The 26,368-nt window shown below is 38.1% G+C and overlaps 1 protein-coding gene across 1 annotated transcript in view; it reads right to left on the reverse strand.

Moving 5' to 3' along the window:
- LAMA4 (laminin subunit alpha 4) overlaps nucleotides 1-26,368 on the reverse strand; it is a 124,117-nt gene continuing 97,749 nt past the window's right edge. The window contains exons 22-38 of the mRNA XM_070733359.1: nucleotides 25,090-25,217; nucleotides 22,677-22,848; nucleotides 22,185-22,316; nucleotides 18,966-19,108; nucleotides 17,416-17,554; nucleotides 15,056-15,193; nucleotides 13,441-13,574; nucleotides 12,584-12,748; nucleotides 9,042-9,195; nucleotides 7,513-7,706; nucleotides 6,996-7,185; nucleotides 6,362-6,517; nucleotides 5,313-5,472; nucleotides 3,954-4,084; nucleotides 2,149-2,242; nucleotides 1,842-1,961; nucleotides 1-679 (exon numbers count right to left, since the gene is read on the reverse strand). Of these exons, the coding sequence (XP_070589460.1) occupies nucleotides 534-679; nucleotides 1,842-1,961; nucleotides 2,149-2,242; nucleotides 3,954-4,084; nucleotides 5,313-5,472; nucleotides 6,362-6,517; nucleotides 6,996-7,185; nucleotides 7,513-7,706; nucleotides 9,042-9,195; nucleotides 12,584-12,748; nucleotides 13,441-13,574; nucleotides 15,056-15,193; nucleotides 17,416-17,554; nucleotides 18,966-19,108; nucleotides 22,185-22,316; nucleotides 22,677-22,848; nucleotides 25,090-25,217 (2,496 nt within the window). The 3' untranslated portion in view covers nucleotides 1-533. The remainder of the gene's footprint in view (nucleotides 680-1,841; nucleotides 1,962-2,148; nucleotides 2,243-3,953; nucleotides 4,085-5,312; nucleotides 5,473-6,361; nucleotides 6,518-6,995; nucleotides 7,186-7,512; nucleotides 7,707-9,041; nucleotides 9,196-12,583; nucleotides 12,749-13,440; nucleotides 13,575-15,055; nucleotides 15,194-17,415; nucleotides 17,555-18,965; nucleotides 19,109-22,184; nucleotides 22,317-22,676; nucleotides 22,849-25,089; nucleotides 25,218-26,368) is intronic.

Raw genomic sequence — 26,368 nt, forward strand, 5'->3', positions numbered from 1 at the left:
TTTAGTGAAACATGTCTGTTATATAGTTTATTCTGTAAGATACATGAAGCAAAGCACACTGTGAACAGAATTAATTTATCTCAAAACACAGCACCTGGACATTCCAACAGCAGCTTATTATCAAACTTCTGATGGGATAATACAGTGATTTCTAGTGGATTGAAGCTTTGAAACCCACAGTTGCTAATTCATTTGCTCCTGAAATGCTAACAAATGAAGTCAGGCATGCCTGTGACCATTAGTGTATAGTAGCGGATTTACACTTCTTCTGACTGGGTTGGTCACTTTTATTCCCCAGTTAGAACACTGCAGAGATGTTTTTTTCTAATACAAGTTAGGAATCTGCATTCCCCCCCCCCCAAAAAAGGTGTATGAGGCCCTCCTAATGATTGCAAGCTTTATGCTGTATCATGTATTTAAAATGAGTGATATATTTTAATTCTTCTGATACTGAAAATGGAACCTTGCACAGCTTTTGCTGCTTTTTCAGTGCTGTATATATCCTTGTAATTTTGTAGTACACTACCAGCCTTTCACACAGCAGGGCATACATTGATGCTCACAGCGCCGCTGACCAAAGCTGCCTTACTGAAAATCACTGGCCTTTCATCAATCATAAAGTTACGGATGCATCCAGTAAAGGAGTTACGTGTGGTCAAGCTGAATGTCAGGAAAGCTTCTGTGAAGAAGTTAAAAACGTTATTAGCCACAAATTGTTCACAAGAGAGATTACAATATATAAATGCAAGTACAATGTAACCGGAATATGAAACTTTTAACATACACTTAGTACCACTTCTGTTCTAAGCTCAGCTTAGCACATCTGTGGGGTTTTAATTTTTTTTATTTAGAAAATTCAACTTTTTATTTAAAAAGTATTAGACATTTGGAAGATAATTAAAAGAAAAGGTTGTAGATTGGATCTGGCGTAAGGTATTAGAAAAATGATTTGAGAGAAAGTAGTATACATTCTCCACAAGCTTCATAGAAAACTCAAAATCAGGACTCAAAGGGTTGGAAATACTATGGTAAACTTGTTCCTTTTAAAATAGCACATTTATAGCAGTTACACTGTACCACTTCATAGTGCTTTACAGCCCACTCTAAGCAATTTATAGGGTCAGAATATTGCTCCCAACAATCTGGGTCCTCATTTTATTGGAAGGATGGAAGGCTGAGTCAACCTTAAGCTGGTCATGATTGAACTGGCAATGGGCAGAATTAGCCTGCAATACTGCTTTCTAGCCACTGTGCCACAACGGCTCTTAGCAGATTTGGTTGGTAGATTTAGGATTTATAAGATCATTGGCTTCTGATTTTCCCTTGTGATGAATTATGCCAAAGATTCTATTAGCATATTTAATTATTTAGAATTAATGAATATTCAAGGCACTTGTACTTATCTTTACATGCATCCGGTATATGTGGGAAATTAATCACAAAGATAATTCAAAATCTAAATCATAAAAATTTTAAATGATAAGGGCGTCTTCGGAGAGGGGCGGCATACAAATCTAATGAATTGAATTGAATTAACTAGATAACACCTGTGATAGCATCAATCTCTTTGACATAAGAAATAAATGTTCTTACTGTAATGTTTATAAAGTACAGTACTCTATTGCATTAAACTCCAAGTTCTAAATAATACCCATGTTTTCTGTTGGTAATCTAGCCTTAAAACGAAGCAATAGTTTAGAAGGGCAATATAACATCAATTTTATAGGATTTTTTTTGCTTTAAAGCATTCATTGGAATTGGTTGTCTAATAAATCCAAATAACACGTTAAGAAGATTATTGTTTTACTTTTTAAAAATAAAGTGATAATAATTCATCTTACCTGGTGCTCCTCCAACAAATACCGGCTCTCTGTGGTCAATTGCTCTTGGGTTTAATGGTCCCACTACGTGATTCACTTCTGAATCAACATCCAGTTGTATCACATTAACATCTCTAATAACTATTATGCAAAACAGAAGAGATAATAAGATATTTTTATATCCCAAGCCACCAGATTAAAAAAAGGTTTTGAAAATGCAAACTTGTCTACTGTGCCCTATCTAAGGCTTCTTCAGTATCTTAGATGATTTAAACTAAAGAAATAATCCACAATCACCATTATTACAGAGCTTGTGGTGTTGACTCACCTGCAATTCTGTGCCATCTGCCATCACAGAGACTTTGCTTTGGTGTAACTGTAGTTGAAAAATCTTTAATGCCGTTGTTTAACTTCACAATAACCTGGTAAAATAATTGAGTTCAATTTTAGAATGTTAATATTATCTAAAATACTATCTTAAAATATTTAAAACAAAATGTTTTTCACCAGCCTCAAGGCTTATACTAGAAATGTTAGATTCTTCCCCTGTGCTTTGGTGCTCAGATAAGGAAGGCTGATTTACTTCTTACTCATATATGCATTTATACATGCAATTATACATGCAATTTGAATGTGGAGAGGGGTCAGATCTGTCAAATTATTTGAGGTAAAATGTACCCAACAGATAGGGTTAGTTAATAAGCTGAAATGAAATGTAAGAAAAGTGTTATACTGTATAAGCAAGATAGGTTGAAAAGTCCAGCAACCTAATCATCTACACACTAGATCATTTCAAAATTGCATTTTCCAGGTGAGTCCTGATTAGAATTTCCGAAACTGCCCCGATTAGGGAATTTTTGCATTTGTAAGTCTGCCATATCTGGAAATGTTGAGGTTGGAAAAGTGGAACAATGCCTTTGCTGGCAAAAACTGTAGACCCATTTCTCTCGAGCTTCATTTAGGATTAAATTGGAAAGGTCTCCTGACCACCCCAATATATTTATCTGTATCTACCAGTTTGCTCCTCTTGACTCCTCCCAGTAGGTGGCCTTTTCTCATAAATGAAAAGCAGCTTTGGGGAAACGGCATACTATACTCAACACATCTGCACTACTAATTTGCCCTGTTGTGAGTACTGGTTGCCAACAGTTTCTGGAAGAGAGAACTGGACATCATCACCTTTGGGAGATGGGGTGGAGCTCAGTATCGGGTCGCTACCTGGTATGCACCACACTGCGCACTAGTAGCAAAAATGGAGCTAAACACACAGCTCCGCATCGTGGACATGTGCGCACACGTCCCAGTGAGATTTTGCTTCTGAACAAAATCTTGCACAGGGACGCGCGCATGAAATTTCTGCAATTTTTTGCTTCTACACAAAAAAAATAACAAAAATCTCTCACATGAGATTTTGCTTCCTTACACATGCGTAGAAGCATAATCTCACTGGGACGCACATGTGTGCACTCCGGTGACCTGAAGCTGCTACACATTGCACCGGTAGCAGCGGTAAGTTGCAACTCCCGCCTGCTGGGGCTGGATAGTAAAATTTCTGTTTCAAGTTACTGCAAAATGATGGACTTATTATAAGGAGGAGCCGGACAAAAAGGGAGAAAATTTCTTAGTCCAGACAATTTCTTCCCCACCCCAAGACTGATCACAGTTAAGATAGCAGGGCACATCAGAGACAGGTAAAAATGAAATGTGAATGTCTATTAAATTAATAGTGTATTACTACAGATTTCAAGTCAGATATTTGCAACGTTTATTTTTAAGTGCTTTCTTGGAAGCTTGCTGATTTTCAGAACCAATGACCACTAATACATTATGCCATAAAATGTTTTAAAAAGTGGGTGGGTGGGTTATTTCCTTCAGCTTTTATTTATTATAAACATTTATTTGCTCTTGGGGATTCTTAATTCACTTAAAAATACTCAACTATCCACATATTTTTCAATGCAGCAGAGATATTTTTGGAAAACGCTATAAAAATGATCACTTGATATTACTAATATTTCAGAAATTGGAATGTTGCTAATATTCAAAGAAAGGTGCTTGACAAAAAGGTGGAGCATCTGGTTTAGAAAAATCAGAATGTAAAAATAGGTAGGGGTGGTTGGTCCTTTCTCATACCTGTCCCTGTTTCATATGTATGTTCAGGAACTCTCCATTTACATTATGTGCATGCATTAGTATTCCAGAACTGCGCCGAGGGCGGACTTCAAAAACAACTTCGAATTTCAGGCCTAAGCTAAATGATTCATCTGCAAGGAAAAATCATAAAACATTTTCTTTAAAATTAACTCTCAAATTACTCGTACACTGTAGAGGTTGAAATAATAACAAAAGATCCTGTTCATCTCTTTTAACTTTGGAAATTTGGAAGTTTTTAAAAAAAAAATTCCAGTGATTCTGCAATTCTTCAATATTATACTCTTCTAAAATTCTTATTTCAGGTAGCTTCTTTTAGATATGGTGCATAATTATTGCATTCATATACTTAGCAGATTCTCAACTTGAAATCTACTGATGGTTAACTTGTGTTAATGAGGCAATACCCAGTACAATCCCCATAGTCTTGGTATGGCTTTATCCAACGAGCCGTTGTGTATCTAATAATGTTTAATGATAATTTGCATCACCTCTACTTGATCTAAGGTAATATTATAGCATTGTGTTAATAATGTTAGCCGCCCTAAGTCTCCGGAGAGGGGCGGCATACAAATCCAATAAATAAATAAAATAAATAAATAAATAAATAACTTCTGTAATCTAATGCTGTCTTCCAAAATAGTGGAACTATAACCCAGAATTCAAGCCAATATTTTACTTGCCATTCTCAGGTTTAATTGTCTTTATACATATGGAGAGCATTAGATTTTGAGAATTTACTGGTATGTTCTGATCAGGAAACCAGAATAATAATAATAATAATAATAATAATAATAATAATAATAATAATAATAATAATAATATATTAGATTTGTATGCCACCCTTCTCCGAAGACTTGGGGCATCTGACAACAATAATTCTGATTATATAATGGGGAAATTGTGACATCTCCCCCAAGCTTATAGACTTTATGTATGGTATGCTTGTGTTGTATGTTTTTTTAAATGATGTTTTTAAAAAAATACTTTCTTTTAATGTTAGATTTGTTACATTGTATATTGTTATTATTATTGTGAGCCGCCCCGAGTCTGCGGAGACGGGCGGCATACAAATCTAATAAATTATTATTATTATTATTATTATTATTATTATTATTATTATTATTATATGTAAGATTTTCTGCCTTTAATGTCATGCAAAGTTGTTTGAAAATTTAATCCACTATATGCCAGGAATATAATAGAACATCCTGAATAATTTAAAAATAACCTTTTGGCTAACCGTAAGCATATATTTTCCCATCTCTTTATCTCGGTAGCAATAGGCATTTATCTAAATGTTTAACAACAACCACTAATACCACAAGAACAACTCCTTACCAAGTATAATGTATCCCCCTTCTGATGAAAAATAAGTTCCTTCTTCTGATGGTCCTTCAAAACAAGGTGTTACACTGAAGGTCTGTGAAGGAGAAGTGACTGGCTTTCCATTGAGCTGTAGACTGCCAAGACAACCACTAAAACTGTACACTGAGTTAATCTAGGGAAACAGAGTTGAAGTAAGAAACATAAAATTTTCATTTTAAAATAACCAAATACGTACAGTATACTGTATAGCCACATGTTTCTAAAAAACAAGGAAGTCAAGATAGGAACAAAGTATCTGTGAAGATAGCAGGGTAATCAATAGATTCTCTGTTGCAGTATTTCTCAACTGTGACAACTTTAGGATATGTGGAATTCAACTCCCCAAAATCCCCACCTAGCATGCAGGCTGCAAAAATTTGAAGTTGAAATCCACATATCTTAAAATTGAAAAGGTTCAGAAACATTGCTCTACAGGTAGTCCTTGACTTGCAACTGTTTGTTTAGTGACTATTTGAAGTTACAATGGCATTGAAAAGTGTTACTTGTGATCAGTCCTCACACTTAAAACCATTTCAGCATTCCCACAGTTACATAATCAAAATGCAGGCACTTGGCAACCATCATGTATTTATAATGTAGCATCCTATAGTCATAAGATCATTTGCAACTTTGCAGATGTCTGACAAGCAAAGTCAATATGGAAAGCTGGATTTGCTTAACGGCTGCAATTTTCACTTAACACATGCAACAATTCATTTAACAACTGGCAAAAAGCTTATAAAATTGGGTGTAACTCACTTAACAATCTGCCTTACTTGGCAATGGGAATTTTGGTCCCAAATATGATTGCAAGTTACTGACTCTATTAGTGCAGAATTAAAAAAATGATGAACGATGTACAGTACATTTTGAATATAAGACACATCCAAATTTTCAGCCTCTTAGTGTGTGTGTGTGGGGAAGGTACATGATCACTATGCCTCCTTCCAATTATAATTCTGTTCGCTGTCTCACAAATACATCCACAAAAAGATACATTTATTATAGAAAAATGTATTTACCTGGATATTTTTAGCAGCTTTTCCTGGTGCCACACCCCCTATGTAGAAAGGAGTAGTAACTGGCCATGTATTATCAGAATAAGGAAGACTGTCTTCTAGTACTCTGAGGCCATCAATAATCAAACAACCAATATTCTTCTCTCGAACAAACATTACCTTTTTAAAAACAACCACAACAACATGTTTATGTTAAAGATAATGGAAAAGATGTCGTAAATTTGCTCAGAAAATATTGTGATAGTTGGTCTTCTATCCTGCTTGCTTTTTCAACCTATTTAAATTAAAAAACGGTTGAATTTTTTCTAATATTTCTATTGCTTTTATAAATTTGTGTAAAAGGTAAAAATTTGTCACTTAATAAAATAATAATAAAATAGTGAGCTGGTTCCTGCAGTTCAGGGTGTAAGAGACTTATTTCTGAGCAAATAAGTAGCAGACACATACGTAGAGGTTTACATTGTTACAGAATTGCATATGGAAAAAGATATGTTTTATTCCTGATCTTTGGAAGGTGCAACATTTTATTGCATTAAAACACTAATTAAATGCCAACTTATAAATATACTTATTTGGGGATAAACCATTTTTTTAAAACTTATAAAGATTCTATCTGGATCTTTCAATTTCAACTTACATTATGCCACTGGCCATCATTGTATTTCTCTTGGGTCCGAATTCTTAATTTCTGGTGATCTCTATTGAACATATAAATAAGTCGTCCATGGGCAATGAAAAGGGCCATGAAATGTTCCTCTGCTTGGTCAGCAATATAGAAAATCATCCCATGGGATGAATGAGTCTTTAGACTTATGGAGAACTGAGATCTGGTAAAAAAAATATGACATTTTTCTGTGAAAGAGATATTGATTTCCATTCGCAAGCAAAAAAATAAATGAAATGCTGCCTCCGCAGAATGGTTTGTAATGTCAAAAATAAGCAGAGTTTTTATTTGTGATAACTGATATTCCCAGTTACAGGTAATCCTGTAGGGACCAGGTATTTTTCACAGTTTGTGCTCATCTGGTATATGCTTTCCAGAATTATTTTGGAATCAGGCAACAGATCTAATAAATTAATTTAACAATTTGCAAATACAGTATATGAATAGTTATTTAATACATTTAATAAATATTGCAATATGATTACTATACCTTTCATAGAAATCTTCTGGTAAATAATCAAACTCTTGCCGACTATTTGCTGTCCCACCAAAGAGATACGCCTGTTCAGTTGCTTTCGGATTATTGGAGAAATGGCAGTGTGGGTCCCTCTGATTTCTCAGTTCCTGTTCTCTTTTATTTAGGACAGGTGAGAAAGGGGATGTTCCTTTTTTACTTTTTTCAGCCTTCAAACAAAATAAATAAATGTAATCAACAAACTGTTGCTGGACAGGCAGTTTTCCTTCTGCATACATTCTTATATGTTCTTTTTCATTAAAAGTGGCCCACTTTTCTCCAGTGCCATGCTATTTGGATGAATTAACGGCGAGTAATATCAAAACTGCATAGTCAAGGTGCCAAAACAGAGAAAAGATACATTTAAGAACTACTCAAACAGGCCACATTTAATCTTTGACAGGTGAAGTTCTTTCAGTTGCCACTAACTTTATTTTGTTTGCTTCAACTTGGTGAAATGTTGGGACATGTTCCATAAAGAGGCTCAGAACTTTGTCTCTCCATCGGCAGGATAACCTGCTGATAAGCCCCCACTCCCCAACTGAAAAGAACAGGGCATCCTTGGGGGAGAGGCAGTTGGGCATTGACTTTGAATGCTGTTAACTGCTCCAGTGTTTGCTTCTTTATCAGGTCATGTAATTCAGCGCAGAGCATAAACTGCTGCTCCTGTGCTTCCCAGCATATATATCAGGGATGGTTTCCTCCCAGTTCGGACCAGATCGCTCGAACCGTTAGCAACCCGCTGGTGACACAAAGATGGCATCATGGATCTGTTTTTGTCTTTGCCCCAGTCCATGTGCTCCGCCGTCTTTTTTTCAGATTTTCAGCTTTTTTTTCAGGGGTTTGGATGGCTTCTCCCAGTCCTCTGTTTTGAAAAAAGCCCTCCTGCCCATTCCCGGGTTAGTACCGACCTTTATTTCTTTGCCTGAAGCACAGCTGAGCAGCTCCTCAGCTGTGTTTTGGGCTGAAGCCACCTTCTGAGCATGTGCAGAAGTTAATTTGTGTGAGGAGATGTGCGGGTGCACACAAAACATCTTGATGCAAAGCGGTAGTGAAGGCAAGTGGAACCCATCCCAATATACATACATAGAACTTCACTGACACAACAACACAAAGGAAAACACAAGTAAAATGGAGTCCACTACTTCCTCAAGTACCTAGGCATAACTACATAATACATTAATTTAAAATGATATTTATATACCTCTTCATGGATAAAAGCAGGATTGTAAATAGTGTTAATAATGTCATAAAGAATGTGGGGAATGTATTAAATCAAAGCAATATGGAATGCATTAGTATGACTATAGTTTCCTGCAGTTCTTTTCTTTCATACTGTACCATTTGTTAAAAAGTACAACTTTTGAACATGATAAATTTACATTGAAGTGCATTTCAATTTTTAAAAAGTTTAGTATCTGCATAACTGGCCCAAAGAAGTCTGTTATTGGTTAGCATCATTTCCTATCTAGAAAGCTGTAAGCCTGATGGGGAAACTCACTCACCCTTTTGCTGTGGCTTTCCTTGGCTTTGGAGGAATTTTTTCTTTTTTTATGAAAAAGGGCAACTGGAGGAGATTCCACTGGACAGCCATAAAGAGATGCGTGAACTTTCTCAGGGTAGCGTTGGAAGTCTTCCACCTCAATATCTCGATCTAATCTATTTAAAAGAAGGTTATTATAACTATATGACTTCGCATATATGTTGAGACTGCTTTTCTACTGTCATCAGAGATGTTACTTGTGTTGTCAACTCGGTGGATCATTATACTTTTGCAGTATCATCGATATGCATGTCTTAGTTCATACCATGTTGGGTTGTCTCCAGTTGGGACTGGTTCTTAGAACTGGTAGCACCGATGGTGGGAAGCTCCACCCACCTGGGACACTTCTGCCCATGTGCAGAAGCATTGTGTGTGTATGCACGAGCACGAATTGGTAGCAAAATCATTTACGACCCACCCCTGGCTCTTAGGCAATTCTAACTGTCAAGAGACGTCCCAGATTTTGTTGTGTTGTTATCAGAGGTGGGCTGCTAAGGTAGAACTGTGACGTGTGCTCACCCCCGTGGCTCTGAGTGGTAGCGGAGTCCAGTGCGATTTTGCTACCTGCACAGTGCCATAGCAAAATCGCACTGGACTCTGCTACCACTCAGAGCCACGGGGGCAAGCTCACGCCACCGTTCCACCTTAGCAGCCCATCATTGGTTGTAACTAAAGTGTTTTTTTATAGAGCTGACCATCAGAGCTGCTCACCAATTGAAACTATGATATTCAATGAAACATTCAAGGAGAAATAGGCCACTGTCCTCCTGTCCATAAAGTATTTTCAGTCGACCACTGTATGACATAGCATTTTGGATAAATAGGTTTTGGTGTGATCCAACTGTGTTTTTCTTGTGATTTTATAAATTTTGCTAATTTGAAATGTAATTTGAAGTGATGATAGCTAATTTGATCTCAAGTTAGCATTTTTGCTTAAAAATCTCATATTCCATAATGAATTAAATCTGCTGTGGTTTTCATGATGACTAATTTTTAGTGACAAGAAACATATACCATATTTTTTGGAGTATAAGTTGCACCTTAGTTTTGGGGGAGGAAAATGGTGAGGGGGAATTCTGTCTACCAAGTGCTAATCTAGCTAGTCCTTAGCTTAGTCAGCTTCAGCACATTCGTTCAGCACATTCACTGGTTTTGAGGTTAGGGATGGTTTGGGCTATGCTTCTAAAGCATAGCTGATTGTTGGAGGGAGCAGCAATTAGAGAAGCAAGCAAAGCACAGAAGATCCAGTGATTAAAGCAAGCAAAGTGGGGAAGGGGTAAGAAAAGGCAGCAGCTCTTCCAGGTAGCCATTTTGGGCACCGCACATTGAGTGTTTGGAGGCTGAAAATGCAATGCACAGAGCTCAAAAACACAAGCCATTGTCAATGGCAATCTCTGCAGCCAGGAAGAGGATGCATGGAGGCTAAAGAGTGAGAAGGGCTACATTCAGACTATAAGATGCACCCAAATTTTCAGCCTCTTTTAGAGAGGGAAAATGTGTGTCATACTCTGAAAAATATGGATACAGTGGTACCTCGGTACTCGAACGCTTTGGTTGTCATACATTTCGGATACCGAACAAAATTTTCGGCAAAAATTTGCTTCAGTATCTGAACAAAAATTTGGATACTGAACAGCCACAGAAAATTTGGTTTATTATCCGAAATGAGGGGACGGGGTGAGAAGGAATGGGAGTCGGAATCCGACACGCCCATTCTGGCCGCCCACTAAACAGCCTCCCAGTCGTGCTCCAAGCTGTAGGGAGTGGGGGGCCGGCTGCAATACTGTCAGTTTCGGGGGGGCTCCTTTCCTCAGTGGTTCGTCTTCCCTTTAAGCAGTTACACCAACTTTCTCTTTCCCGAGAGTAGTGACGGCAGCAGAGGCTTTCCTTAGAGCAGTAGCAGCGCCGGGAATGTCAGAGGCTTCCCTTTCTCATCTCACATTCCCGGTGCTGCTGCTGCTCTAAGGAAAGCCTCTGCTGCCGTCCCTACTCTCGGGAAAGAGAAAGTTGGTGTAACTGCTTAAAGGGAAGACGAACCACTGAGGAAAGGGCCCCCCCCGAAACTGACGGTATTGCAGCCGCCCCCCCACTCCCTACAGCTTGGAGCGGAAGGGTGTAGGAAGGGTGGGGCGGCTGCAATACCGTCAGTTTCGGGGAGGCTCCTTTCCTCAGTGGTTCGTCTTCCCTTTAAGCAGTTACACCAACTTTCTCTTTCCCGAGAGTAGTGACGGCAGCAGAGACTTTCCTTAGAGCAGTAGCAGCGCCAGGAACGTCAGAGGCTTCCCTTTCTCATCTCACGTTCCCGGCGCTGCTACTGCTCTAAGGAAAGCCTCTGCTGCCGTCGCTACTCTCGGGAAAGTTGACGTTCCTGACGCTGCTGTTGCTCCTCGAAGGGAAGCTGCCCGAGCCGCCGCCGCGGGGAAAGAAAAAGTTGGTGCAACTGCCGGGAAGTAACCAACTGAACCGTGCGACATTCCCGATGCTGCTGCTGCTCCTTGAACTGAAGCCGACGGAGCCGCCACCGCCGGGAAATAAAAAATTGGTGCAGCTGCTTGTAGGTAACCAACTGAACGCTGAGGAAAGTAGCCCCCCCGAAGCTGCTGGTATTGTAGCCAGCCCTACCCTTCCTGCTGCATGGAGCAGTTACAAGGTAGAGACTGGAAGGCTATTAAGAGGGCGGCCAGGAGGGGCGTTCCAACTCCCATTCCCTCTCATCCCGTCCCCTGAGATCTTTATCCCATAGGAAATAGAGGAAATACTGTAGATTTAATTGGTTCCCAGCAAGTCAATGGGCTGGGAACCAATTAAATCCATTTCCATTATTTCCTATTGGATAAATTAATTCGGTTCTCGACCAAATCGGTTCTCAACCACAGTTCTAGAACGGATTATGGTCGAGAACCGAGGTACCACTGTATTTTGCCTAAACCTTGGAGTAAAACTGGAAAATTGCAGCTAGATAAATAGATAGTTGGGACAGCCAGCATCAACATTATTTGTTTCATATTCTCAGTTGTCCAAAGTGCAATATAAAAGCTGCTTAACACTGATAAAGCCTAATTCCATTCAACACAAATCAGAAGAGCAACCAATTATTTTTAATAGGTTTACTTCTAAGTAAAGTTATTTTCTTCTATATCTTAAAACTAAATGTATATTAGAATCCTATCTGTCTGTCTGTCTGTCTGTCTGTCTGTCTGTCTATCTATCTATCTATTTCTCCTCTCACATGATTTTTTAAAATAAAAAAAATTTAATGAAGGATTTAGGAGAATTCCAAAACCCTGCTCATTGTTATATGACCCTTGGGGCACTTCTAATTAAGTTCATGAGTTCATTTGTTTTCTTCTAATGTAGATTCCTTTCCTTTAAAAGAAAAAATAATAATCACTCACAATATAGCAAAATATTAATTTTAAAAAGGAAGTTAACCTCTCCCCCCAGCAACAATATCATGGCTCAGGAAAAGGACCCCCCAAAATCCAAAATCCAAAATCTTCTCACCTTGTGAAATAGGCATTGCTTATGCAGCCAGTAAAGTTTGCAAATTGTGTACTGAGGGGTAAGCCCCCAAAGTAGAATTTCTTGGTGCTTACAGGCTTTCTCTCAACTACATCCTTTGCTGGATTATTTTTGCTTTGTCTCTTTTCATCTACCAAAAGTTCAACCCTGCAGAGAAGATAGATCTCATGAGGAAATCTTTAAAAGAATTTGGTGGAAAAAATGAGAAAATGTCTCATTGCTAGCACTTATTTCTTGAACGTTGAATTTGATGAATGGCTCACTAGGTGGCAGCCTCCACGTAGGAGAGTTTTCTGAAAACTGCAGTTTCTCTAATCTATTTTTCAGCTTTGACCTGCTTCTGGTAATATATAATTTAGGCTTAATAGGCAAGATGCCTTAGAAACATTTTGGATAAAAAGGTGCAGAATTGAAAATTAATAACTTTAATTTTCCAGAGCTGTAGGATAGGTGCATGAAGGAAACCTCTGCCTTGTCCTCACTTGTTTCCTTTGAGTTTAAATACTGATTTTTGCCCGTGGTTGCTCATCCACATAAATGCTATGTGTTTCATGGCAGGGTTGCCACAGACATTTAGTTTGGGTCTAATGATACTGGCAGCCTTTAATCTTATAGTTGTATACCACTAGTACTTACTGAATGCTAAAGAAAAAATAATACTATTCTTATATGAAGATCAAGTGTCTGACTAGTTTTGGTAAAGATTGAATTCAACAATTCTTCTCTCCTAATTTTCTTAACAAAGACCTTACTCTAATAATGAGGTTGCACTTGATTTCTAACAAATGCAGACTAATATTATCAATGTGTATTAGAAGAAACATATTTTACAACTTTACTTTTCAGGTGAGACAGTTGTCATGACAAAATGGGCCTTTCCATCATTAAAGGACGTGTCTGCTGTCTGAACTTTGACTCCTTTTGCATTTAATACCACATTTCCTTTTTCCAGGGAAATAGAGAATTCTTCTGACTGAAATGAAGAAAAGAATATGTTCTTATTGCTGGGAATGTAAGACCTTTCAGCATTCATTAATTTAAAAAAAAAAATTCAATTTCACCCATCGTGTCAAACAAGCTAGTCTGGGCAATGTACAACAAAGCTAAACAATAAATACCCCAAACCATTACCTTGATTAATCATTAAAAAACATGAAAACCATTAAAAAAACTATAAAAACATCAAAAAAGTTGCACATGAAGAAATGGGCTCAACTCACTAGTTCATCCATTCCCTAGGCACCTCAGGCTTTCTAGAATAACTAGGTTTTAAGACAGTGGTTTGCAACCTGGGGGTCGGGACCCCTTTGGGGTCAAACGACCGATTCACAGCGGCCACCTAAGACCATGGAAGAAGACAAATTTCCCATGGTGTTCCCATGGTATTAAGAACTAAAACTTCTATTCTGGCGCCTTGGAATATAATTTTACAATTTGACCAATCAGGCATATATGGTGGAGGTGTCCCTCTGACCTTGCCAATCAGCTTAAAGCTCTGTTGGAAGAATTGGCAGTAGACTTATGGTTGGGGGTCACCACAACACGAGGAACTGTATTGAGGGGTTGCGGCATTAGAAAGGTTGAGAACCACTGTTTTAAAGAGATCTTGGGTGCCCTAGCAGAAAAGGCCTCCTGTTTAGGGATCACCAGATGAAGCTCCCTAACCACCAGAACTTGTACTGCTTTCTTTGCTAGATGTACTGGGATGGGCAGATGAAATTGGGAGGGGTGGTCCCTTAGGTAACCTCATTCTATGCCATAAAAGGGTGTGTGTGTGTGTGTGTGTGTATGTACGTACGTACACACACACACACACACACACCCTTTTATGGCATAGAATGAGGTTACCTGAGGGACCACCCCTCCCAATTTCATCTGCCCACACAAACACATTTACATTAAATTAATTGAAGGCTTGATCATTTAACTGTCCTAAACCCAGTAGAAAACACCTTGCATTATACAATATATGAATACAAATGTATGTGCATGTGCATATGTGTACATATGTATTGCACTGAAGTGCAACACGCACACACACGCACACACACACACACACACACACACTATTATAGTTATAATCATTGTCATCCCAAATTAAATCTAGAAAAACATTGCATGCTGGAGAAGGTCAACTATCTTGTCACTAAGAGACTATGTACACTTGAAGGTACATAATGTATTGCCAGTTTCACTATATCCTCAGTAAAGAGGCTTTAATTCTTTGTCCCCAACCCAGTGAAAGTTTTAGCTATGGATAGATCCTATGAAATCTAGTCAACACTTTAATTACAATTTATCTCAGGGATGTCTTTGTTAAATTTATTGGATTACATTCATGGGATTTAATCTACAATATATCTTTTGAATTTGAAGGAAACAGGACTTTTGTCTTGGCCATATTTATTTTAAAGTAATACATTTAAAATACATGGAAAACAACCCTAGACTTACATCTTCAGTGCAATAAAACAACAGTCCATTAGGTTGTAAAGTTCGGAAATTAAATCCGCCTTCAAATGCATGAAAAGGAGAGATTTTCTGGCTGGATGCAATATAGCTTTCACCATTAAAATATGCTTTGCGGGACACCTGTTCATCAAGTAAACAAAACGAACATTTAGGGAGAGTAGAGAGCAAAAAGTGAAAATAACAATAGCAGGAAGAATCCAAGGGGTCAACTATCACATTCCAAAATGCCCAGTGATTCCAATGATGTGTGATCATCACAAAGCAGTGTGTGTGAACTCTTTATCACACCATAACAGAGATACTCTTGACAACCTTTTCCAGAGTTCACCAAACACTGCCGCTCTATAATTATTTCCTTTCAGTGGGACTCACACATCAATGCTGTTGGAAAGAAATTAGCTTCTACAATAATGGAAATTGTGCCTCAATGTGTGTTCCATTGAATGAAGTTCAGCTAATACTGGGAATCTCATGGTACACAGATTTTGAGGATATGCTCCTTATGTTTCCTTTCTCCTTCCGTAAAAGTTACTAACTCAATTGGAAAATCAAGCAGCTCCAGGAAGACCTTAAATCCAGTTAGATAGAAAAATACTGTCTAGCTGACTTCTTGCTAAATGAATTGTATTAGAATTGCATTATGAAAAATAGAGTGGCCTATGATGACCACTCCATGGTATTATTACTATTGCTGTTGGCGCCATAACTGCAAGTACTACTGGTATTAGAAATATTAATATTTATCTAGGTTACTGTCAATGTCACCTATAGGAATTCTAAATGGAAAAGTCTTGGTAGGTTGGATAGTTGTAATATGTGTAGCTCAGTGCTATCAAGATATCTATATTTGAATCTAGGTCAATTATTCTTGAATAGTTTACAAAAGCTACTTCTATTGACAGCACGAATCCCAGCGACCAGTTAGGTCCCACAGAGTTGCCCTTCTCTGGGTCCCGTTGACTAAACAATGTCGTCTGGCGGGACCCAGGGGAAGAGCCTTCTCTGTGGCGGCCCCAACTCTCTGGAACCAACTCCCCCCAGATATCAGAGTTGTCCCCACCATCCTTGCCTTTCGCAAGCTCCTTAAAACCCACCTCTGTCATCAGGCATGGGGGAATTGAAATTTTCCCTTCCCCCTAGGCTTATAGAATTTATACATGGTATGCTTGTATGTATGATTGGTTCTTTAAATTGGGGTTTTTAGATTATTTTTAATATTAGATTTGTTTACATTGTCTTTTTATTGTTGTTAGCCGCCCCGAATCTTCGGAGAGGGGCGGCATACAAATAAAATCAAATAAACAAACAAACAAACAAACAAACAAACAAATAAATAAACAGTGAGAATTTGACTATCAAACTCTATATACCTTTACTCCAGACCTACGTACTATGATTTTGAAAATAAAACAACAAAAAAAGCTTGCATTCATTTGATGTTCACTTTAAAAATTTATTGTAGCCTTTTGCCGTCATATGTTGGGGATGCCAAATTCTCATTTTGTCATCCTGTTATATAGTTAACTGTTAGAAACCGTACTTGAAATTGAAAATAAACTAGCTTAAAATCTGATCTGTGGAGTGAAAGAAGACAAGACATAAATATTTATGAAAGTGTCAAAACATCTGATTGTATAAAATCTATCACATGGTTTTTCTTTCAGGAGATGTATTCTACATTCAATAACACATACCCATCTCCCATTATTTTACTCAAAAGGAATAATATTGTATTAAGAGAGACAATTGATTTAAGAAATGTTACCTTTAGTTTGTCAGCTATAAGCAATTGCCTGGATGCCCCCTGGACTGGAGGGACTAAGAGGCAAAAAGGAAGCAGTATACCGGGGTAATTTGACAGAAAAAAACATATATAACTCTTCCCTGGTACAAGTTGATACAGGAGGAGAACATGTGGCTCAGATGTTAAAGCTACTGCCTTATAAGCAGGCTACCCTGTTTCAAATCCCAGTGGGGGTATGGCTAGCTGATGAGAGTTAAATAGCTTGAAATAGATCTATGCTAGCCTCTCTTCATTTTCATTATCAGTAAAATACGTTACACACATACACATGTCTATGTCTATGTCTATTTTATTTATTTATTTATTTATTTATTTATTTATTTATTTATTTATTTATTTATTTATTCAACTTTTATGCCGCCCTTCTCCTTAGACTCAGGGCGGCTACCTGCTGCCCCACCCCGGCCCTATGTCTATGTCTGTCCGTCCATCCATCCATCCATCCATCCATCCATCCATCCATCCATCCATCCATCCATCTATCTATCTATCCCAACCCAGAAAATAGAGGAGTTTTAAAGTACAATTCCATACTTACAAGTGATTCTTCAGGACAGCCATAACCAATGCCCAGGGTACCTGGTTCCTCTAACAAGTTGAAGTCTTTCTTTTGGAACTGGAACCCTTTCATACAGCCCCTAAAGGGTGTACTAATAGCCAGGTGTGAACTGACACCACTGTGAAGGCAAGTGAGATAATAATAATAATAATAATAATAATAATAATAATAATAATAACAACAACAACAACAACAACAACAACAACAACAATAACAATAATAATAATAATTAGATTTGTATGCCGCTGTTGTTTATTGAGCATCGAGGGTCATGGCTAGTGGATTCTAAATACGGAATGCCAATGAAAATTAAAAGAGTAGACTGCACTGTTAAATGGGAAAGAAACAACACCTGAGGAGGTTCTCTCTTCCTCTAGATTCAGCCTGAAAAATACAAATAACCCTAAAGTGATTCATTGGAGGAGGTTTCCAATTGCTTAAGGCAGAAGCCCAACCCTCCACCATAAAGCAGTTAAGTGAAGTAATAGTGTGTTATTACTGTGAATGGGCCATGGCAGATCACAGAATAAAGGGCGCAGTATCTCTTCTTCACAGCCATATTTTGATGATGACAGGGGACAGCCTTATCTACTGTTGGTGGAAAGCTTCACTTTCCAGCAATTTATAGCATTTTACATCAAGATCATTTCTTGCAAAGTGTCTAGACTTTGTGCAGAAACCTGTCATGATACACATGCATCTCTTATAATGATGCATTGCCTTCTAGAGCAGTGATGGTTAACCTATGGCACGGATGGCATAGGTGGCACGTGGAGCCATATCTACTGGCACATGAGCCGTTGCCCTAGCTCAGCTCCAGCACACATGGAGCCTGGGGAGAGTGAAAAATGGGTCTACCAGGCCCACCAGAAGTTGGGAAATGGGCTGTTTCTTGCCTCCAAAGTAGTCCAGGGGGCAAAGGAGGCAATTTTTGTCCTCCTCAGGCATTGAATTATGAGTGTAGGCACTCGCACAGGCGTGATAGTGTGTGCGCACACGCTTTTGGCACCTGAGGGGAAAAAGATTCATCATCACTGTTCTAGAGGAACTGTAGTTGGACATTTGCATATAATGCAAACAAAGCTTGCAAGTGCATTTATTTTTGGGTGAACTTCTTTGAAGGATGTGAAATGTTTCATCTACACTGGCAAGTGTAGATTAAAAAAACAACAGTTATAATCAAAACTCAAATACCGCCCATGAGCTGAAGACAAGCAGTACATCAGGAAGTGATGGAAGAAAGAAGATTACGTAAAATGAATGTATAATAGACTACACATTAAATGTGCCCCACTTGGCTGGAGCGGAGTGACCCAATCAAATGCTAAAGTATCTTTTCTCAACTTAGATGGCCTCCAAATGGGTGGACCTCAATTTATTAGATGTTCTGTAATAATTTGTCATTTTCTTTGTCGTCATTACAGAATAATACATGATACACAAATTCACATCATTATATATGTTATGTAACATATAAATGAACATCAATATATAAATAAATAAAAACTTTTAAATGATTATAAACCAACCTAGATTTTAAAATCTCGGTGGGAGCTCCTCCTATATAGATATCACTAAATGGCATGCTTTTCTTTTCATTTTCCATACTTTTTATATGTCTCCTATCCACTACCAAGATCATTTTCTTGGAATTATGATATATGACAGATATCTGAAATGAAGAAAAATAAAGGTAAAAGACACAGCATAGAATCCATTGAATTATTTAATTTATATTATATCTTTCATACAGGAGCAAAAAGCAATGTACTTTCTTCCTCTTCTATTTTCCTAACAACAACATCCATCCATCCATAGATCTTGTACTGGCCCAATTCTCCAAGGAAGCTTTGGAGTCTGAGGCTCGACTAGAACCTTGATATTTCTGTTTGAAGTCAAATGCCTTAACCGTTTTACCACTCTGTCGTTGGCCTTTTTGTCTATATCACACAACAATATGCTGATGCCTTACAATGCTTTACAGAGAAGTCTGTAAAATCAGAACAATTTGTAGGGAGAGAGAGAGAGATATGATGGAAAGCAGAAAACATATTTCGAGGTGAGCTTTCTTCTCATGTTTTTTGCAGGTGGGTCCAGGTCAAATGATAACGTTGAAAGAATAGAAAGGAACAACAAAGACTGTCTTAAAAGCTCCATTACTGTCAGCTTTTCAAGGTAGGTCAGGTCAAGAAGTAGGGGATTTCAGGAATGCTATCTTATTCTTATAAAATATAGACTAGAATTTTGAAAGTTTGTCCAAAACCTTCACTGCTCCCTTTTAAGGACAATGTGAGACTGTTCTTAGTCTTTTCTTACACTTTCTATTTTTTTAGAGATGAACTCTTTTATCAGTTTCATGTCTTTCTCAAGATCAAGATTACAGTCTCTCTCTCTCCATCCATCCATCCATCCATCCATCCATCCATCCATCATTATTTTCACATCTTCCTCATAACAACAACCTTGTGAGGTGAATTGGGCTGAGACAGAATGACTGGCCCAAAGTCTGGTTTTCATAAATTCACTTGACTTTAACTCACAATCTCTTCCTGTCTAGCCTGGTGCTTTAACCACTGGACAAACTGGCTCTCTTTTAGGTACTGTGTATATGTATAGTATGAATGCATACATATACAGTATGCTGGACCTATTCAATCATATTTAGTAATGAAAAATGTAAAGGAACAGATCTCAGAACATGCTATGAAGAATAGCTCTACAAGCTGCTATTTTTACTGTGGTTTTGTAGTAGGTGGAGGATGATCCGCAGGCTAAACAAGCTTCCTTCCCTGTTCTTTGCAGTATTTTTCAGGTTTGTGATTTAGGTATCTTAATTTTTCTTGGTCCAGTAAATCATAATTTCAGGTGTTTGGTCCAGGAAGATTTATTTATTTATTTATTTATTTATTCATTCATTCATTCATTCATTCATTCATTCATTCATTCATTCATTCATTCATTCGACTTCTATGCTGCCCAATCCCGAAGAACTCAGGGTGGCTTACAACAGCGGTACAAATACAATAAGAATAAATACAAAACAGTAAAAGAAGTCGAATAGTTAACTGAGGTTAAAACATAACAAAGTAAAAAAAACCATAAAAAGTTATTATAAAAAAACAAAAACACACTCGTATACATACACACCATTCTTACAATTGACCATCAAGCTGTGAAATTATGTCCCCCAGGCCTGTCGGCAAAGCCAGGTCTTTGTAGCTTTGTGAAAGGCCAGCAGGGTGGGAGCAGTACGGATATTGGGGGGAAGTTGGTTCCATGGTGATTCTGGAACTCCAGGCTTTGATAGTCATGCTGCTGATTTCTTACCAGCAGAGAAGCATAGAAGAAAAGTTACTCTAGGGCCAATGGCAAGAAGGTCTACAGTGTCAGTCCAAAGATGTTTTTACTCCTGATGATATAATCAGGAAAAAAATACATTTTTTATAATCCTATTTTAAGCACAAAGCCAGTTGGGTAATATTGGGCCTGTCATTCTCTCCACCCTAGAGAACAGACAGTGGAAAATCATTTCTAAAAACCTTTAGGAGAAAACTGAGTCGCTGAGAAAAAGATAGAAGCAATTTACATTAGAAGACCTGTCTGCTGCAATTCACAGCACAAAATGCTCCCGGTTTGCTCGTGCCTGTTGGTCATCAGCGAGTTGGTCACGAAGGCAATACAAGGCCCCACCCACCCATCTGGACACTGCCATTTGGGTTCTTTTACCCTCTGCGCATGCATAAAGAGTTCTGTGCATGTGCAGAGGGTAAAAGAACCGAAATGGCAGCATCTGGGTGGGTGGGCGGAGCCTCACACTGCCTTCGTGGCCAGCTCTCTGATGACCAACAGGCATGAGCAAACTGGGAGCATTTCACCCCTGGTACAGTTTACTTGTAAAAATAATAAAGGTGGGATATAAATAAAACAAAAATACAGTAAATAAATAAATGTATACACATACACTATAGTGCTTAAATCACATGCTTCTTCCTCCCAACATCCAAGGCAACAGACATGTCTAGGTTATGGGATGGGACAACAGCTGTAGCTGAGGAATCTTGATGTAAAATTTCTCTTGAACCTGAGGAAAGATGGTTGCTGCCTTTTCAGCTTTATTCCTAAGAGTTTGTTATAGTGTTTATTTATTTATTAAATTTATATGCCTTTGCACCTATAAGCTGACTCTGAGTGCCGTTCAGATAGCATTCATTGTTTGGAATCAAGATCGCTTTACAAATTAATTCTGAGAACTTATTATTTGTTTCCTCTTCTATACAACCTGTACTGAGTCCTTTTCTCCCTAAAGTTCAAATGTTATTATTGGTGGTTAATCCTTGTGGGTTGAAAGGGGGGGGGAAAGCTCTTTTTGCAATTTTTATTGAAGTGGTTTTTTAAATTGACAAGTAAATTTGGGGAAATTATACATATTGGGAAAATTATACATATTGAGCCTTCAAGCTAACACTGGTTGATGGTGTACCCTGAAATTCACATTCTACATGTCTGCTCCCTTTAATAAGCAAATTAGATTAATAATAATAGTAATAATAATAATAATAATAATAATAATAATAATAATAATAATAAATAGACCTTTATTACAGTCAAAGACCGTCAAATATAATAATATTTTTTTAAAAAACATCCAAGAACCGTTTCAGATTCTTAGAATTAATTTCATGGGAATCTGCATGTTTTGTTGTTGGTTGGACAAGCTGGACAGAAATGCAGATAACAAGGCAATTCACCTCATGGAACTTTGCATCATTAACCAGAGCCTTCTTCATAGAATCTTCTAGAATCATAGGGCCATTACTGAAGCCGAAATCATATTGCAGGTACAGGTATCCATTTTGCATCTCCAGGCTGAAAAACATGCTCTGCATAACAACAAAATTAGATTTTTCAGAAAAGATTGGACTTTCTAGAAGTTAAAAATGTACAGTATATTTTATGCTCTTTCTCAGTAGATAAACCTAAAGATTAATTAATTACTATATTGCTTCCCTTTATGGTAGTCCTTGAAGCAATATACAATCAACAGGCAAAATTCTACTACAAGGAATAATGTAAAGCAGTATAAAATCATACAAAATAATATTCAAATAACTTCAAATAATCAATTGGATCTTCTTCAGAAACAGAATTTAAATATTTTACTTCTTACTATATCTGAACAGATGTAAATCGACAAGATAAGAATACATAAAATGTGTTCCTCCTTTTCCCCTTTTACTTACTCCATTAACCATCAGGAGGAGGAGACCGTTATCATTTGGTGTTCGAACTTCTATATCAAAACGAGTCACTAGACCAAATTTTCCTCTGCTCTCAATATTCTTTGCCAAAGCATAACCCGAACCATCAAAGAAATAGTTTACAACTCGGCTCTGGGTAAAGGCCAGTTTATCTCTAGCATGAAGAGAAAAAAAAAAGACATAAGGAAATATTAGGAAACTGGCCTTTATCCTACACTCTGGAGATCTAACATAAAAACCAGACTCAGATGGAACAAACTGACATAATTTGTCGGAATGGCAATTGATTATCTAATCTGGCATTTATTGTATGATTTAGGACAGTGTTTTTCAACCAGTGTGCCGTGGCACACTAGTGTGCCGCGAGACATGGTCAGGTGTGCCGCGAAGCTCAGCAAGAGAGAGAAAGAGAGAAAGCAAGAGAGAGAGAGAAAGAGAGAGAAAGAAAGCAAGAGAGAAAGAGAAAGTGAAAGAAAGCAAGAGAGAGAAAGAGAGAGAAAGAAAGCAAGAGAGAAAGCAAGAGAGAGAAAGAAAGCAAGAGAGAGAGAGAGAAAGAAAGCAAGAGAGAGAAAGAGCAAGAGAGAGAGAAAGAGAGGGAGGGAAGGAGGGAGAGAGAAAGAGAGCAAAAAAGAGAGGAAGGAAGGAAGAGAGAAAGAAAGAGGGATGGAGAGAGAGAAGAAGGAAGAGAGAGAAAGAGGGAGAGAAATAGAGCAAAAGGGAGGAAGAGATAGAGAGAATTTTTTTGTCCAAACTTTTTTAGCCCCCCCCATTCCCCCTCCCCCGCTCAATGTGCCCCATGATTTTGTATACGTAAAAAATGTGCCGCAGCTCAAAAAAGGTTGAAAATCACTGATTTAGGAGATATGCTTCTGAGGTGTTTACTGGAAGGGCAAATGAACCAACTCATGTTCTGCTTTTCCAATTGGGGGGCAAAATTGAGTATCCCCAGCAGGATGGGTTCCTCCCAGTTCGGACTGTTTCGCCTGAACCAGTAGCAACCCACTAGTGATATCACTATGACATCACCGACCCAGGTCAGTCAGTGCCAATCCGTGGGTGCCGCCATTTTTAAAATTCTGAGCATGTGCAGAAGCCAAGATTCCAGCACCGTGCATGTGCTCAACATCTTGGTTTTGGCTTTTTTTTCCTTCCCGGATTTCTTAGCATTGCGTGGCGCAGGAGAAAGCAAACCGACAACGAGATAAGTTAGAACCCATCCCTGAGCCTCAGGCATGTCATAAACTATTTACCACTTTGGGTATGATAAAGTAGAAAAAGAGTGCCATTTTGGTTTTCACTCCGGGATTTTATATTTGATCATTTTGTACTAAATACTTTTGACATTGGAAATGCCTAAAAGAGGTTAATATAATTTTTGAGAGGTCTTAAACAAGCTGAACAGAAAGGGATGCATGCTAACAAATGGGAGGAAAGTATTATCAATGGATCCCTTTTGAGTAAAACAGCAATGTTTTAGAAATTAAAGCACCATAATAGAGTGGCAGAAATAAAGAATGATCCCATTCCCATAAAATCTAAATTTATTGGTCAGGAGTTATGTGAGCCTAGGTAGGATATTAGTCGATCAGAATTTTGAGTAAAGTGGTAAACATTCAGACCAATGAACACGTTTTGTCTCACGTGGAAGGTTCTCTTGATCTCCTAAGCTTGGCCATCAATGCAGCCTGTTCAGTGGGTCTCACACAGATGTACTTTATGTATCTGGGCAGCCTCTCACTTTCTTTTCACCCCACCATATTTACATTCGAAGTGTTTGAACATTGGTTAAGAATTAAACATGGTACAGCCCTGCCCGCCAAAGTAGGGCATATATTAGTTTTGATTGGTTGGTGCAGACATCCACCTTTTGTTGAAGCTACTTCTGCTGATCACTGGCTGCCAGCAGTTTGGCAGATAGAATCCCAGTAGGCTCAAGGTTGACTCAGCCTTCTATCCTTCCAAGGTCGGTAAAATGAGGACCCAGATTGTTGCGGGCAATATGCTTATTCTCTGTAAACCTCTTAGAGAGGGCTGTAAAGCACTGTGAAGCGGTATATAAGTCTAAATGCAAAATGCTAATTGTTAACTGTGATAAAGAAATAGCTTTTCATTGCATGGTTGAGATCAGCCAGTGTTTTGGATGCATTACCACAAGGTTGAGATCATAGCTGCTGAAGTTCAAAAATATGGAGAATCAGCATGATCTCCTGTGTCCAGATACTTTGGGAGCCCCAAAAATCACAAAACGTTCTGGATCTGTCTGACCACTTGGTAAGTCTTGTTTTTGGAAATGATTATATCCAAAGTAAAAGTACTTTTATTGATTGATTGATTGATTGATCGATCAAGGGATTGATTTGTTCAGGCTACCCAAGACAGACCAAGTTCATCTTACCTGATACAAGGTATTGATTTGGTAATGTTATAGATGTTTTTGAAATTATACAGACTAATGACATTATCATTCAGTGTAGCAAGCTCCAAACAGCCAATGAAGCCAGGCAAGTCCAAGCTTTGAGGGAGCTTTAAAGAGAAAAACATACAGTTCAGATCAGTCTCATAAGATTCAAAGGTTTATTCTTTAGTGAGCAAAAGCATGTTTTGCAACTTCTCCTTCTGCTTGTGGAATTATTTAAACTCCATTCATATGCAGACTAAACTGGCAATGTCTATGGTGCCTGCTCTCAGTTACTGATCATTTCCTCATTACTTGGAACACTGATTTAGTGTCTTCTCAACTCCATCTCTCTCTCTCACACACATTTTGTGTGTATGTGTTTCTGAGGTAGCGTACATAACTATTATACACATACACATATATACAATATACATATACATACAGAATATAGTTGTCGGCTATGAATAAATTAACTGCCTTGAAATTGCCCTGGTTTGGGCCTAGAGGCAAAAAGGAGCTGTGACGTTCCTTCAATATACCAGGGTGATCGGACATAAAAAACATATAGCCCCTCCCTGGTACACAGCTGAAGGGATCAGGTCTGGTGGCTCAGCTGTTAATTCTCTGCCTTACAAGGCAGAAGCTGCCGGATCAAATCCCAGGAAGGGGGTGGCTAGCTGATGAGGCCAGAACAAGGCCGAAATGGTGCCATCTTAGTCTCCCTTAATTTTAAAAATTTCAGCAAAAAACATGTGATATATACACATATATATATATACATCCACCACACACACAACCCTCCTCTCCTTCCCTCCCTTCCCCCCTCCCTATCATTTTTATCCCCCTTCTTACAGTACCTGAGCATTTTGCAATGCATCAAGATGAAATTTTTCTTGAGGAATCCACATGGCCATTATCAACTTTGCACAATTATCTTACACACTTTAATTGGAAAATTATTATTATTCAATTATAAATATCAGTATTATATACCAACTTTCCTGAGATGATTTAAAGCAGAATAAATGGGAGAATTTAGTTGTTTTTATTTGTGATGAAGCATGATGAGACTGAAAGGGAAAGCTTACCCCCTGTCATCCAGTGAGGTCTAAGTCTTAATCATCACACTGCTCTGGCCCTGCTTCAGTTTTGGAGATTACAGGTAGTCCTTGACTTACGTCCATAGTTAGGACCAGAATTTTCATTGCTAAGCAAAATGGTTGGTAAGTCTGTTCTGCCCAATTTTAAAATGAATTACTTCAGTTGTGAAGTGAAC

The sequence above is a fragment of the Erythrolamprus reginae genome, chromosome 1 (genome assembly GCF_031021105.1).
Source record: "Erythrolamprus reginae isolate rEryReg1 chromosome 1, rEryReg1.hap1, whole genome shotgun sequence".
Lineage (NCBI taxonomy): Eukaryota > Metazoa > Chordata > Lepidosauria > Squamata > Dipsadidae > Erythrolamprus > Erythrolamprus reginae.